Source organism: Phaethon aethereus, assembly GCF_964289735.1.
Source record: "Phaethon aethereus genome assembly, chromosome: 10".
Classification (NCBI taxonomy): Eukaryota; Metazoa; Chordata; class Aves; order Phaethontiformes; family Phaethontidae; genus Phaethon; species Phaethon aethereus.
The window spans coordinates 1,991,611-2,007,014 of NC_138586.1; the positions used below are offsets into that span (position 1 = coordinate 1,991,611).

The window sequence follows — 15,404 nt, forward strand, 5'->3', positions numbered from 1 at the left end:
AACAGTGGGACATTATATTCTTTTTGGTTTTCTCTTCCTCTTCATTAATATCGAGCAGTGGGACATTATATTCTTTTTGGTTTTCTCTTCCTCTTCATTAATATCGAGCTTGTAGACTATGGATCTTCCCTGTGCCAGGTCGGGACAACAGAGCTGAAACCGGAAACCTGACCACTCTCCCCCATGTTAGCATGTGATATTTGGCAAGAGTCTAGACTTGTGTGCTGCTTGAGCACTGGAAAGAGGTCATTGCAGCCCAAATATAATTGACAAACAATTTATTTACCTTAATTTCATAGTTAATGTTATTGTACTATCATTTCACTGGACAAATGCTTTGCTTCTGTTATTTTTTCTTCTAAGTTTCTGCCAGCTCTGCCACGTACATGGGCTAGGAGCCCAAAAAGTTCAGTCATGACTCTTTCTTCATTATTACGTGAAAGAAAAATGTGCAGGGGGTTTTCTCTTCAAACAGAACACTAGAATTAGTGAATTAGCATTACCAAGATAAAACCCAGCTTGATTGGCACCGGCCCACTCCGCATGGAGCCAGGCATGGGGGTGTTTTCAGAGCCTGGCTCCCTTCAATTGCTTATTGTGTTGAGATTGGCTCATTGGAATTTTTCACAAAGCCACATCTGTTCACCTCTTAAAGATTTAGTCCAGCTTAATATGAATTAAATATATGAAGGTCCTAAGCACAGCTTGCTGGTGTCCTGAGCGTTACTGCTTCAGAAATGAACTGGACTTATGAAGCATATGAACACGTTATGAGAAAGAGGAGAGACTGCTAACGGGTGTTAGCAGTGACATCAGCCTCCCTTCTTTGCGTGAGCATAATTGCCAGGAGATTATTAGTGACTTGTCTCTAAACCCGACACCTCTCCCTACCTCTACAGATCCTTTCTGGCCATGGTGACTTACCTATTTCCCTGCGAGAACTCATGGACCGTTTGAAGACCAGACTAAGGTCTCCCTGGCGTAGCTCCGTTTCTCCCTTACGCAGCCAGGTGCTCACTTCATAGAGGTGGCCCCACAAAGGAAGGCACAAGAACTTCTTCATTGTGTATCGTGACAGATATGTCAGACAGCCCATCCTCTACTCTCCTTTACCTAGCTGAAGGACCAGTCCTGACGTTCTGGAATTTGTAGGATTTTTTTTTTTTTTTTTTAACCTCAGCTAGAGTTTTGATGTAAGAATTGAATAAAAATTGAAAACGTCTCTCAAGATTTCATCCAAGAAAGGGTGGCAAAAGAGCAAATAATATTCTGTTGTATATCATATTGTCATTGTTTCTTAATATTTATCCTGTTTGGATCACATGGGGAAATGGATCTAATTCACAGCATTCACCCCTATTTTAGCTGTCACCGGTGCAATTCTTAGCAATAATCAATAAAGCCATTCCCCCTGCAGCTGCCTGAGATCATCATTTTTCTCATTAGTCAGCAATCAATATCAACCCTTAAGTTAATAATATATTATGGTGGCATTACAGCAGCTGGCCTTGTCTGTCTTTCCGATTGAAATGAACATTAAGGTTCCTTGGAATGGAAAAGAAGGCACAGGGTGGAAATCAATAGCATTGATTTCAGCATCACTTTTTGAAAAGACTGATCATCATCTTTGCTGGCCCTGGCGGGAGGCTATTTTCACTCTTTGTTATTACACTCACAGGCCTGTCTGGGGAAGAAATAAAAAAAAAAAAAAAAAAGAATTGCTTTGTTTTGTTCACCTGAAGTCTGCAGTAAGAGTGAATGCCATGGGATAAATGCTCTGTGGCACTCTTGGAGTACTGTATGGCTTGGAAGGCGCTCTGGCCTCGCGTGTAATTGAAAAATATTTTCTAATGTTTGCTTTAGAAATTGAAAAATCCAGGCCCAAAGACACAGGCTATAAAAATGTTGAGACTTTCTTTTAGCGTGCTCTTTAGCTGAGCACCTTAAGACTTTAAAGAGCAACGTTCACAACTGTTGTACGTTGGGTTGGTAGAGGCTAGAGTGTACTCACGGCACTGATGCAAGCCAGCTGAGGAGCTGGCTGGCTTCTCTGTCTCATACACGCCCAATTTCAGTTTCAAGCGAGCTGTTCTTTTGTGATGATCCAAAAATACATTGCTGACGGAAAAAATACGATATCCTAGTAACGAGTGGCAAATTCTGCCTGCATTTCTTTCTACAAGGTTGTTGAGATTATGCTGCTACTAATGATAGACTCCTGTGCATTTCCGCTGCACGTCAGGCTCCATTTCATGGACTTTTCTTTTGTGTTCAACAGTGACTACAGGTATGTGGCTGCTGCTCTCGCTGTCATGAGGAACGTGACTCTACAGATCAATGAGCGGAAGCGGAGATTGGAGAACATTGACAAGATAGCTCAGTGGCAGGCCTCCGTTCTGGACTGGGAGGTACAGTAAATGCTCAGCCCTGATTTAAGTGCTATAAACCTGGGAGAAGTATATTCCATGCAGTTGTTGAATTATCCAAGAACACATAGTTCATCTCACAAAAGCTAGTCTTGGGATTAAGCTTGGGACAGAGAAGACATGTTTACAGACTTTAGAGATGGTACTTAAGATGTAAAACATTAATGGTACTCTGAAGAAAATCTAAGGTCCAGTTCAATTTCATCAGTGGAAATCTGGAGTAACTTTTGCGCTTGCAATGCTGTTGTCCTGGGAGTAAGTGAGATTTGGATCAAACTCTATATGCATTCTGGCTCTGTGCTTTGTCATTGGGGAAGAAGCAGAGAAAGAGGTAGGAAAAAGCTCTAGAAATTGTAATGCATTATGAAAATGGAGAAAGCTCTTCTGGTTGTTGCTTTATGATGAGAAGCCAAAACATTAAGCTGAAGTTAGAGATGCTATTTGCACATTTTAAATGAGTACCCACTTAAAGATATTTCTGAACCAACCCTATGTGTAGTGATCGTATAATTAAGGAGCTGAGAAACACAGGGAAGGCAAAGTCAGCAGAGGGATTCCTCACTAGCAGGCCTTCAGTCTCCTACATTTTTTCCATGTGTTTAAAATACAAGCTATACCTAAATGATGTTTTCCTTTTCATCCCTGATTTTTTTAAAAATCATTGGATGAATGTAATCTGTAAATAGGGTTTTTGAAGCAGACCGAGGACAAATGTGTTTGTAAATCCCTCTCTATGTTGTCATTGATCCATGTGTTTAGCAAGTAGATACTTGAAGTGATGGAACAGCCTTTCTTCTTCCTCACAGTTATGATGATCTGGAATAACTCCACATTCAAGTCCATGAGATCATGCTGTGTAAATTAGTATATGGGAAAGACGCATTAATCCTTTAATTATTTTTTTTCTGGAAGAGATCTAGGAAGGCTGGGAGGAGAGGGATAGAAATACAGGTGTATCACCTTCTGATTGTGTATCCTCCTTGACTGAATTAGTTTCATTGCTATAATGAAGGTTGGATTCAACCCTGGATCTCATGGTAAAACACACAAATGCAGCAATCATAGCCGGTTCTTAAATTATGACTGTGGCTGAGAGACCAGAGAATGCAGATGATTTGCTTGATTGTTTTATTGTTGTTTACTGCGAAGAAACTGGTCTCTCACTGACACGCAGACTCATTTTCAAAACTGGAAAACTGCTCTCAAGGAGGCACAGGACCATCAGATACATCTTCAGCCTTCAGTATGTTCCATGTGATGAGCTAATGCGTGTCATTTGTAAGAAATGCCGAGACCGTCATTGTAAATAAATCTAGATTAAGGATGGATCAATTCCAAGTCAGTGAATATTCATGTGTGAGTGGAAAGCCAAGGTGACCTCCACATAGGATCTATGGAATAGCTTCTTTTTCTCTTCCATTAGCTCAGTTGATAATTCATTTTTATTTAGCCATATCCTTGATAATTCATTCCTGCTTAGCACTACTCGTTCTTTATCTCCATCCTATCCTCAGGCACTTGCCAAATCATTCTTCCAGGCTTTTTTCAACTGTTCCAAATTTTAAGCACAATATTGCAGCTACATCCCGTAGCTTCTCATAATATAGCAAAACCTGCTGTTGCTGCTGCTCGGAGACTCGATGGGAATACAGCTACTGCCCCCATTCAAAGGAAAACACCCTTCTTCACATTTTTATTCTGTATTTCGGATAAAGAAGAGTCGTAGAGTTGTGATGAGAACACTAGTGGATGACAGCTAGATCCAGCAGTGGACTTCACAGCTTGATTCTTTCCTCTAAAGTAACTTCCGAGTCATCAGATCCAGCCCCCACTTCATAGCTGTCCATGTAATGGCCAGAAGCATGCACAAAACCCAAAATACTCAGAGGTTAACTATAATATAATGCAGGAAGAGAGCGGGAGAAATCAAAAGCAGTGCTTGTGCAGGACAGGTGCTTAGATCCGTCCTAGATCTGTGCAGATACTCTCTTCAGGCATTGCAAACCCAAGCTGCTAACCTCCAAAAACCCACTCAGCTGATGTCCCTCTATAGGACGTGTCTCCCCGGACACAGGCCATCGGGGTTGATTTCTTATGCCGCCTGTAGGAGTTCAGGCTCTCATCTTCTACACATAGACAGTTACGGAGTAGAAGAGGGATTTCCTGGTATGTCTCCTTAGCCTCTTCCAGTCTGTGGGGAACATGCATTTATTATCTGGGTCAGAGAGTAGAAGACCACGACTCCCGGTTCGTCTTTGCTGGAGGACGCTCCAGGAGAGCGACCTGCTGTCAACTTTGTGCTTCTACAAATGCTTATGCAGTTTGTAGTAAGTGCTCACTGAAACTGGGAGAGGAACCCACAGCATTAGTCTCCCATCTTTCAGTGGCCCTATGCCTGCTCTAATTAGAGCCTGTACCCAAAAGCGCTCCCTCTGTGTGTCACAGTGGCTTCCTGACCTCTCCAGCCGCACGGCAGTGCGAGCGTGCGATAGCAGCATGGGCCCATGTGTGTACAGCACAGCCTTCCTTGAGACAATCTGAAAAAAAACACTAAGGACAAGAAAGCAGGAACTAGGAGAAAATATTACAAGTTCAGATTTTCTTTTGCTAGAAATCCAACCAGCGCACAAGATAGAGATAATCCCTCATTCCCACTGTACGTTGCACTTGGTGAATTATTTCAGCAGCAGCCAAGGCTAAATGTTTAAGCACGTTGAAATCTTCCATTTGGAGAAATGGTCTGTTTTTCCTCAACATCTCTAGAGTAACGGTGTTGACTCTCTGATTTGAAATTGCATTTCTAAATTTACCCGCGTTTTGTGATGAGATGTTGGAAAAAGATTTTTAAAGAAGAAGAAAAAAATCCAAACCAAACAAAAAATATTTACTGAGTGAATATTTGAAATGTCTTGTATACAAAGCATGTGTACACGTTTTCTTGCAAGGAGAGGGTGTTACTGGCAATGTATACATATTGCTGATCCTAAAACAAATAGAAAAAGTAGGTGGCATGTCCTAGCTAATATTTAAGCAGAAGGGATTTTATTGAATCCCATGGAGTTGTGCCTGTGTGTTTCAGGAATCTTTTTTATCCCTCAAGATTTTCTGCATGGTCCCGTGAAGGTGAATTTCAGGGTCAGCCTTTGAAAAATGTGAATATCCTTGAGTTACCCGAGGCCAGATTTATTTTTTTTTTTCCCCAAGAAGTCACATAAGCAGGGTCTGATGATTTAAATTGCGAATGGGACCGAGAAAGGGTGGCCTGACTAGTAGCAGCTGATAAGCGTGCTGTGGCAGCCAGGACGTGAAGTCTTAAGGAATTATTGGCAGCTTTATACAAGTAATGACTGAGCAGAATCTTAAGGGAAGATTCTGATCTCACTGACTGCTGTAAATTAGAAATAATCCAAATCATGTTGAAATGTGTTCCTGTATAATTTGTAGGAATGTGGTCTTGACCAAAAAGCCTGGATTGGACTGTTGCCGTGTATGACTCACTTCTTTATTTTGTACCCTGAATTTCCAATATATAAACAGACCTAGAGAGGTGCTGCCCCTGCCTCCACCGAATTCTCTAGTGCCTTTTGTCCTTTCAGTTGTTAATGGTGCAGAATGTAGGGCTTCCACCACCTCCCGCCGAGACCTTTTGACGTCTGAGAGCTCTCCTCGTTATGAAGTGTTTCCTGATGTTCAACCTCTCTTTCCCTTCGCTCACTGTCATCCCCCTACTTGTCGTTAAATACCCTCAGATCAAAACAGTGACATTTAAAGGCAGGGAGGCAAAGCTGGCACACAAAGTTAGCTGGAGCGGGCTCGGAACAGCCTGTGAAGTCTCCTCGGGATCAGACTTCAAACAGGCCAGACAGAGCCCGTCCTGGGCAGCCTGTACACGCTCAGTCCCTTCTTGGGCTCTTGCCCTCAGAGAGAGTTACAGATCTCAAAGGTTAGTGGGTAATATCTAGGTATGTACACACACACACACCAGTACTATAAAGAGGTTATTTCCACAAAGCCCATCATCATTTCTAAGTCGTTGCAAGCCCAGTTTGGGCAGTGCTGTAGTTACAGGCACGCAAATGAGGCAGCGGGAGTGAAGGAGCGGTACGTCCCTGCCGTCCTCTCCCTGCCTGCTCCTGGGCAGCCTTTGCTGGACAGCCATCGGAGGAGCCTGTTGACCGCTCTCCTGCCCTCCTTCCGGCTCCTGCAAGCCCCGGGAGGCATGCCGGCGAGCGTGCTGCGGCGCCCAGCTCGCTGCGGCGCTGCTCCTGGGCAGGCGTTGCCAGCTTGCCCATTGCTTGGGCACGACTGCGGTGCCCGCCGCAGCCTCGAGTGCGGCTGCACCCTTGCTGAGCGCCCGTTACGGAAGATGTGGAGATGGAAAAAGGGTCTGCGCTTCGGCACAGAATTGCTCCGTTTTATGCCTTTTCATACAGCTCTTGAACCACGTCAAAACAAAATGAAGCAGCGATCCCTGCAGCGTTTCGGGCTCCCTCTCCAGCCCTCGTGGCAGCTGCCAGCAATGCTTTCCTCCCTTTCAGCCCAGGTTTTTCTCAGAGGAGGGCGGCAATTGGCAGCCATTCCCTGGGAGGGGATGTGCGGAGGTCCCTGAGCCAGTGGTGGGATGTTTGGCACAGGAGAGAGCCTTGCTCATCAGCCTGGATTGGTTTAAACTTGCTATTTAAACAGATTACTTTGGTTTATGTAGATAACTAGATATTGCTACCAAAGATTCCCATGGGTTGCCACTTTGGCAGGTTTCAAGAGTATTAAATTTACATGAAGGGAAAAATATATGTAATCGAGAAATATAATGAGCACTGTCTTTTTAAATGTCTTCCCATTCTTGTTATTTACGGGTCCTTTAAATTAAGACTTGGTGCCCTTAATTATGTAATATATAATAGTTGGCCTCAGCCTAATATTACGTTATTCCATCCAAGAATGACATGGAAAAAAAAGATGTGTGCAACCAACGGAGTGTTTTCAAAGTGAGGACAGCCTGATGAGAAATCCTCCTGGGAAAAAAAATTGCATCAGGGACTGAAACAGATCCTTCTTTTTTTAATTCTTCTGGTTTCCTTCCCCCCCCGCCAGCAACAGAAGGTATCAAAAAATGAGCCTGATGAAAAGGACAACATTTCTCTCGCTTTCCTTTTTCTGATCTTTCCATAGCCCAGAGTGCTAATCAGCCTGTCAATCTCTAATTAAAGAACAGCAGTGTCAGGCAGAAGAGAGCCCTGCTCGCTGAATGTTAACTAGTAAAGGGGATTTGTGCCCAGCGGTGACAGCAAAGAGCCATGTCAGGCGGTGGGCTCGGGCGCAGGGGAGCGGGTGCGATGGACTGGTGAGCGTTTCTGAGCCTGGGACAGCACCTGCTCAGGGCTTGCTCATGGGAAGAAGGAGCGGGGCAGACTGGGGGGTGTAACGTGCCGCAGCTTGCGGTGCCATGCCTTCCCTCGTGTTCGTGCTCCCAACAGCGTTTCTTTCACGACACTGGTAAAAACCCTTCGGTTCCTCCCAGTTCCTCGTTACAGAAAGTGGTCGTCACCTGTAGCGTAATTGGGGAGCAGACCCTCTGCTGCAACAGTCAGGATTAGCCCCGTTCTAGCGCTGGCAGGCTCGAGGGAGCATGAAGCACACGTCCAACCTAGCTCTGGGTGACCTGCTCCCCTTACTGCACACCAAGTAGTTGGACTCTGCCTGTGACTGCATGAAGAAAAGAGGAGTCGGCTTGCTTTTTGCTGCTCTTTGTAGGTAGCAGGATGCACACTGGAAGCCCTTGATGCAGGCTGGCGAGGGCTGAGGTTTTTTATTATAGGCTTATAGGGTAACTCAAGTTGGAAGAGACCTCAGGAGGTCATCTAGTCTTCTCTTGGCCGTTTTGCCGCTGTGCTCTGCTGAAGTCAGGACATCTGCCAGTTCAGTGTAACTAAAAGTTTAGCCTCTTCGTTTTTTAGCAGTCTTTCTCTTAACTTACAGAAGGATATAGGTGATCCTGCCTCTCCGGGAGTTGCTTGGCAAAAAATGGAAAAGGAAAAGAAAACGTCTTCCTAGTTTTGTATAGGATTGGAGGGATCCAGGCCTAGGACTGGGAGGGGCCTTGCAGAAAGCCTGCCCCAAGTCAGGACCAAGTATCGAGGCATGCTGGGGTAGCAGTGGAGCAGAAAAGCAAACGCTTCCCTCCTTGCGCACCACCCTGCAGCTGACCCCCTGAGCCGCTCCGGTAGCAAGGCTCCACTAGCAGAAGGCAGTTCGTGCTCTTCAGAGAGGTGGAGTAGCTGTGTCAGGAAAAAAAATGCCTTTCAAGGTTCATCGCGTCCGCTCTAGGAGGCTCTAGCGGCGCATCCACGCCGGTGTACTGCTGTAGCAGCCGAGGGCTTGAGGAACAGGCAGGGCCATGGAGATGCTGCTCTTGGGGGCTGAAGGCTGGCCAGCCCTGCGCTAGTCCAAAACTATTTGCAATATATATTTCCAAATTTGTTAACCCAGCATTCTAAGGCATCTATTTCTAGCCTCTAGACTGTATATATAAATTGTTTTCCCAACATAAAAAATGCAATACAAATCCTATCATTTCAGTTTTGAATTTTTTTTTTGTTTTATATTGCTTGCAGGGACTACACAGTTTGGATTCGGCTAATCAAGTAGAAGTGTTTACAGAGTCCTCCGTGTGTCCTCAGGCTTGAGATGCTACTACGGGAGTAAAAGACAAAACTGGTTTTCTGTTTTTAGCAGCCAGCCTCTTGTAGACTTCTTGTCCCCTCTCATAAAAGCTCCCATCCATAGGCTTGTATGAATCTTTTCCATATAAGCTCGTGTTTAACCAGGAAAGCCCACAGTTTGTGGAGCCGACGTGTTTTCTTCAGAGGCTTCTTGTGCGAGGGCTTGCGTGTACCTGAGCTGTCACAGCAGCGCACGGGTCCCCGATTTCTGGCCAGGAGGTATCAGGGCTGAAATGGGACCCTAACATCGCACTCTTGAGACACTGCATGATGCACGGCCCATCCCCTCTGGGAATGACCCTCTGTGTTCCCGGGAAGTGATCCCTAATTAGGCCTTCAGATACCACAGCCACGGAAGTGAGATAGAGAGGTGGATAAAGACCTCGCTAAGGCGATTTGAAAGTCTGTGCTGCAGCATGATGATGCAGCGACTTAATGAAGTTGCTGTTGTCACAGGGCCCAGGGACTCAGGCAGTCGCTTCCAATCAATGCTGAGAGGTTAATTACACATTTACCTGAACAGCAGTCTGAAATCCTCACCAAGAAATTAGGAGTGGGGATGACTCTCGGTTGCTTTGGCACCTACAAGTGTAAGCGGTACCAGAGAAGCGTGTCTATCTAGCTGCCCCCCAGAGCTGGCTGAACCTTTACAAGCTGTTTGCTGAGATTTTGGAATGGTCTTGTCCCAGAAATTGGTTCTACATTGGCATCAAAGCCAGAACTGCACTAGTTTCAGAGCCAAAAAAAAGCTTTTCTCTCACTTGCTCTTGAATCCTGCTCCTTACCTTTTAGCTGAAGTCATCCTGAGTCCTTCTGTGGTGTTTGAGTGAGAGATGCACCGAGATGCCCACAGGGCAGGTGGTGGTGAATTCGCCTATTTTTAATAAATAGATTTTAATTAACTTTTTAAAAAGTCCAGCTCATCCCAATTAGTGGAGGGTGACTGCATTTGTTCTCTCGGAGAGTGGGAGAGTGAGTGCTGTGTTTTCAAGACCATCTGCTCATGAATCCTTAAAAAAAAATCGGAGAGGAAAACAAGTGTTAGCTGGAGGCAGAGAAAGGGTGAGGGCATTCTGGCAGCCGGCTGGGGAGGCCTTGCCAGCCGAGGGGGCTGGAGGTTGCCAGAGAGCTGGGGTGGTCCTGACAGTTTTTTGGAGGTGGGGAGCTCTAATGAGCTATGGGAGAAGGGACTGTAATTGCCTGAACGAGTGGGAAGAGAGGTGACAATCTAGAGGGGTGAGTTTCGGCAGCCTCCTGGGTGGGGGAATTGATATCCCAGTGTAGATGATCTTCGGTAGCTGGCCTGAGATTTCAGGAGGGGACGTGCCTTGGGATGCTGTCTTAAAGGGAGGGGGTGCCAGGGAATTTGTTACCCTGAATGCAAAGTTGCCCTGTTGTGGGCAGGAGGAAGGCGCTTCGCTCTCAGGACGCCACCAGCACCTGCAGCGAGATCCAGGGTCTGGGGGTGCCTGGAGAGGGGGGAACGGGGTCAGTGTCCAGAGCAGCTCTTTTCCTCATTGCAATGTGAACCGTAATGACCGTGCTTCGAGTGTCCACACTTACTTCACTTCTCTTCCTTCAGAATTATCCCCTATCTCTAGTTTCTGGTCTGAAGTCAGATGGGGTGGCTTTGAGCGCTGCAGAAGGGCCAACATCTTATTTAATTATTGCTTCTCCCCATCCCGCAAAGGGAAATGTAGCCACTGCCCTGGCTGGGAGCGGCGATTCACTCGGCCTCATTCTCTGTGCCCTCTAGGGAGACGATATCTTGGACCGCAGCTCAGAGTTGATCTACACGGGAGAGATGTCCTGGATTTACCAGCCTTATGGACGGAACCAGCAGCGTGTTTTCTTTCTCTTTGATCACCAGATGGTTCTCTGCAAGAAGGTAAGGACATCCAGGGAGAAAGCAGCACAGCTAAGGACATGCTGCGGACAGGCTTTCCAGTCCAAAGTGGTTTTTAGGGCAAGGTGGCTGTTTGCTACACGTGCAGAAGAGGACATGGAATAGCACCGAGGAAGGGCAGTCCACATGCTAGAAATACTGAATTACAGGACGGTGAGTATACCATGATAGAGGCGTTTTTATGCTCACGGGAAATCCAGCCTCCAGTTGTTCATTTCATGCCCTTTTCTCAGGTGCCCCCTGTTCGGCTTGTTGCCTCACTCCTACTTTTGGGTTTTGGCTGCAGCATATGATCCAGGATTAGATAGCTCTAGAATTTCTATATGAACTATGAAGCATGGCACTTGGGCAGACAACTCAATTACTGTATTAAAATGATGATCGCTGCCTCTCAAAGAAATATCAGGCAGCAGCCTGCTCTGTAGCAGGGTTTATGTGCTGTCGCTTGGTGAAATGTATTTTGAGCCTCATCCTCATGTAGCTGCTGTGCTGGATTTTATAGGGCGTATCTCTGCCACAAAACCCATCATGAAGGTAGAGAAAGGTAGTGAAGAATACTGATGCTAATGTGTTGCAGTATTAACAGCAGCGGGTGAACTGTCTTTCACAGCAACTGTGTTAAGCAGCAGCATCGTAGCTGTATTGCTGTAGTCCTGCTAAGGTGATCCCAGCTCATTACCATCACAACTGTCCGAAGCGAAGTGACTGAGCTCCTAAGCTCTGGGTGCCTCTGTCTTGTGACAGATGGGGATTCATTGACACTTTCAGCGCAGAAATACAGATAACTGCGCAGAGGGAATCCCCTGGCCTGGCTTCAAGTGGGAGCGAGGGTGAGCTGCAGAAGTCTCTGGCCAAACACACCAGGGCTGTGTTCCTGCCACGTCTCATACGCTAAGGAAAGGTTGAGCGAGACCCGCGCCGCGTGGCAGCCCTCTGAGGAGTGCCCTGCCGCCGCAGGAAGCGGCGTGGGTGGGGGCGTGGGTGGCTCCTGACTCACCGCGGCATCACTGCCCGCTGCCGTGGTACAGGGAGCTGCGGCCTGTGCAGTTCTGTGGGTGGCACTTTCTTCTCCTGAGTCATGGTTGACTGAAATTTTGCCTTCTGGAATGCATGTGCTTATTTTAACCCTTCTCGTTGCTGTGCCTTTTACTTCTCTCCCGGCTCTGTAAAAAACACACAAACAAACAAAACAAAACAAACAAACAAAAAAACCCCACAGAGCAACAATAACGGAGTCAGATGTTCAGAGAACTGTCAAAACGAGTCTGCAAGTACACAGCTGGTTTCAATTTTTAATCTTGACCTCCTACACTTTGAGTGTGACCCTGAATTTCTGATTCATAAGGCAACATCCAGTTTGGCTTGCACTGATCAGATACCTGATCCAGAGAGGTATCGAGCGTTCTCTTAACTCCTGGGAAAATCAGAGCTGGGATTTCCGTGGCCATCAGTATGAGCAGAGAGCGTTCAGCAATTCACAGCAGGCTGCCGGGGACTTGAGAGGTTGTATCAGTATGCGAACTGCGTTGGTGTGACACTGTCCTCTTCCCTTACGTATTCAAAAGGCATTTTGTGGTGTGTGTGTCGCAATGCTGCACAAGAGATTCCTTCACGGGAAGACGCCCTGCAGATTTTAGTTGTCTGGGTCTTCCTGGCAGAGAGATTGGCTCCATGTCAGGATCTGGCAGGCTCTTCCGCCACCAGCCGAGGTCTTGTGGGACAGTGTGCCCACTGAGCTTTAGGGTGGCAGGGCGGAGGGTGGTAACGCATCTGCTGAGCTCGATATCATGGGCCCAGGGTTCACACCTCATTGTAGATTCTCGTTCTCCATCTCTTTTTCCAGCATCAAAGTGCAGTTGTTATTTTTCAGAGAGTTGGGGTAGGAGGGGAGATAGGGTTAGAGCTGGACTCTCCCATCTTGATAATACTTTCCTTGAACATTATTAATAAAGATTGTCGGAGTATGGAATTCAGAGGAGCATTAGCTCACATTTTGGGATCATGCATCCTATGTAAAATAAATCTGAAAGATTTATAACCTGTGTTGTCTTGACCCTTGTGTCAGGCTTTGCTGTTACAGACCCCAACAGGCAACCGTCTATCAGGATAACCTCTGCTTTAGAGCCAGAGCACTATATCCTGGGGCTTTCTTAGTGAAGCACCATTTATAACATGGTGTGGGAAGCTGAGGCCAGCCTTCCTTACTCCATGCTTTAAAATTATTCTCTCAGGGATATGAAATATGCCCCACACATCCCCAAGAGCAGGGAGAAGACAGCAGGTCTGCAGGGGTGCTGGTGCTCCCGCTCCGCTGGGCCAGGGCTGGGCAGAGCACCATATCCTGGGCTCATCTGCAGCACAGCCTGGTGCCGGTCACGGGATTTAAAGTGCTTGAGAGGGGCATGAGCTTGAAATATGCTTCATGTTGCACTTCAACAAACCCTCAGGGAACTGGAGTTGTCTGAGTCCAGAAGGGGAGGTTTGAGATTTCCAGAAGGTCTCAGAGTTCAGACTGGCCCAGGGCTGCCAACTCCTCTGCCTTGGGTGCAGGGAGAATTAAGTCCTTTAGAGATTTCCAAAGCAGCAGGTTGAACAGCACCTCTCCTATTCCAGACACAGGCAATGAAAAAATTCACAGACGACCTGACCTATGTTTTGCGTGAGGTTTGTTTAGTCAATGAGCCTGATAAAAATTTTCAGCTTTGGTACCACTTACAATGGCACATCTCAGTGCATCTTCCTCTTCAGAAAATCTTCTGCATATATGGGTTTTCTTCAGATGTAGTAAATGAGTAGGTGTTATCATCCTTAATAATGACACAGTCTATTTGAGAATACATTTATTTTTTCATTATAATGGTTGAATTTTACCCTCTATTGGTCAAAAGATATTTTTAATAGAAGTAAGGAGCTAAAACCAACTCCTTACTTAAATATATCACAGCTACTTTAGTTTGAAGAGAGCATGCTATGCCATGAGAGGCTCTGGGAGACAAGCATGTATTTCAGACAAGATCTCCCACTCCTCCAGATCTTCATTGCAGTTATCTGCACATCATCCTCACCTTCATTACCTGTTGTCTCCCTGGTAGATGTCTGCAGCTGCAACAGCTCTGTGCGCTTGAATCCCCTAGTAATGCATATGGATTCTGTGGCTTGACAGACACTGATACACAAGTTTCTGCTGGAACAGGTACAGTTCGGTATCATAAGCTCTGTGACAGTTTTGGATGTTGGTATTCTCTGTCATTCCCTTTGAACTCCATTTTCTGCAAAACTTGTTACACAGTGGGCTGGCATTGCAAAGACTGTCAGATTCCTGCTCACTAGTTCGTGCAGTGGAAGATGAAATAGTTTCTGCGTGGCGAAACTGGCTGGAATCAGCTTCGCTCCTGTAGGCTAAGGTGAGGTGTTAGGGGCATTCGCTGATACCGGTGGATGCTTGTTAGGTCCAGGAAGATGCTGTATGAATTCCTTTAATATCTGGACAAGAGCTAGTGAAAGCCAGTTTTTCTTCTGCTGCAAAAATTTCAGCAGCGTTGTGCTTCCAGCCAGCCAATGTGCTGGGTGTATCAGTCCCAAGAGAGCACACGGCTGCGTACATGCCCGCGACCCTTGTTGGTGGCTGTATCGCAAGCTGCTGGTCCTTTGGGCTGGCTGTATTGCTGCTGAGCCCAGGCGGAGTATTAAAAAATTCTATCTATAGCCAAAGTAGCAACTCGTTTTGTGCTCATCATTTAAGGTGAGCGCTGTGTGCAAAGTAACGTGTGCCCCCGCCCCCATGTAAGTTTGGGTCTCTTCGTAGCAGTTTTGCTATCGGCTAGTAAACAACGGAGACTGCTCCAGTTCAACTGCTCTGTCCTCTGTCTGCTCTAAAGACAAGGCACAGGCCGCACTCAAAAACCGTCTTTATTTCTACCATTTGTCTGTTGGATCAGGTTTGGTCTGTCCGCTTTGCAGGCAGGTGGCCCGGGAAGGTTTCCGCAGGACTCCTATCATATGCTACCAAGAATTACCGTATTCCTCTTTCCTACTGATCCGTCGAGTGTTGCCTGTGTCTAAGGAATAAGCTCTCTTGGCTGCGGAGGTATTTCTAGTATCCAGCTATCTGCTTTCAGCAGCAGTTAACGTATTTCCAGATAAACCCGTCTGCTTTGAATATGGCCTACTCTCCACAAGCTTTGCCGTCCCTTTCTGTTGATGTCTGAAAATGTTTCAAGGTTATGTGGCCTTTTTTTGTTGGACATCTGGCCAAGACATTTCTGTGAGGGAGGATAACTCTCAGGGTGATTCTTCTTGAGATTACCACCTAGGTGTTGCCCTGCTTGATGCGCCCACGGAAGGTCATCA

At 46.3% G+C, this 15,404-nt stretch overlaps 1 protein-coding gene across 3 annotated transcripts in view; it reads left to right on the forward strand.

Annotated features, from left to right (window-relative positions):
• The window catches only part of ARHGEF9 (Cdc42 guanine nucleotide exchange factor 9), a 130,486-nt gene that overhangs the window by 89,242 nt on the left and 25,840 nt on the right, over positions 1-15,404 (forward strand). For 2 of the 3 annotated variants that reach the window (XM_082004278.1, XM_082004280.1), the window contains 2 exons: positions 2,279-2,408; positions 10,905-11,036. In XM_082004278.1, the coding sequence (XP_081860404.1) occupies positions 2,279-2,408; positions 10,905-11,036 (262 nt within the window). The remainder of the gene's footprint in view (positions 1-2,278; positions 2,409-10,904; positions 11,037-15,404) is intronic. The other variant, XM_082004279.1, reaches the window with a different exon arrangement.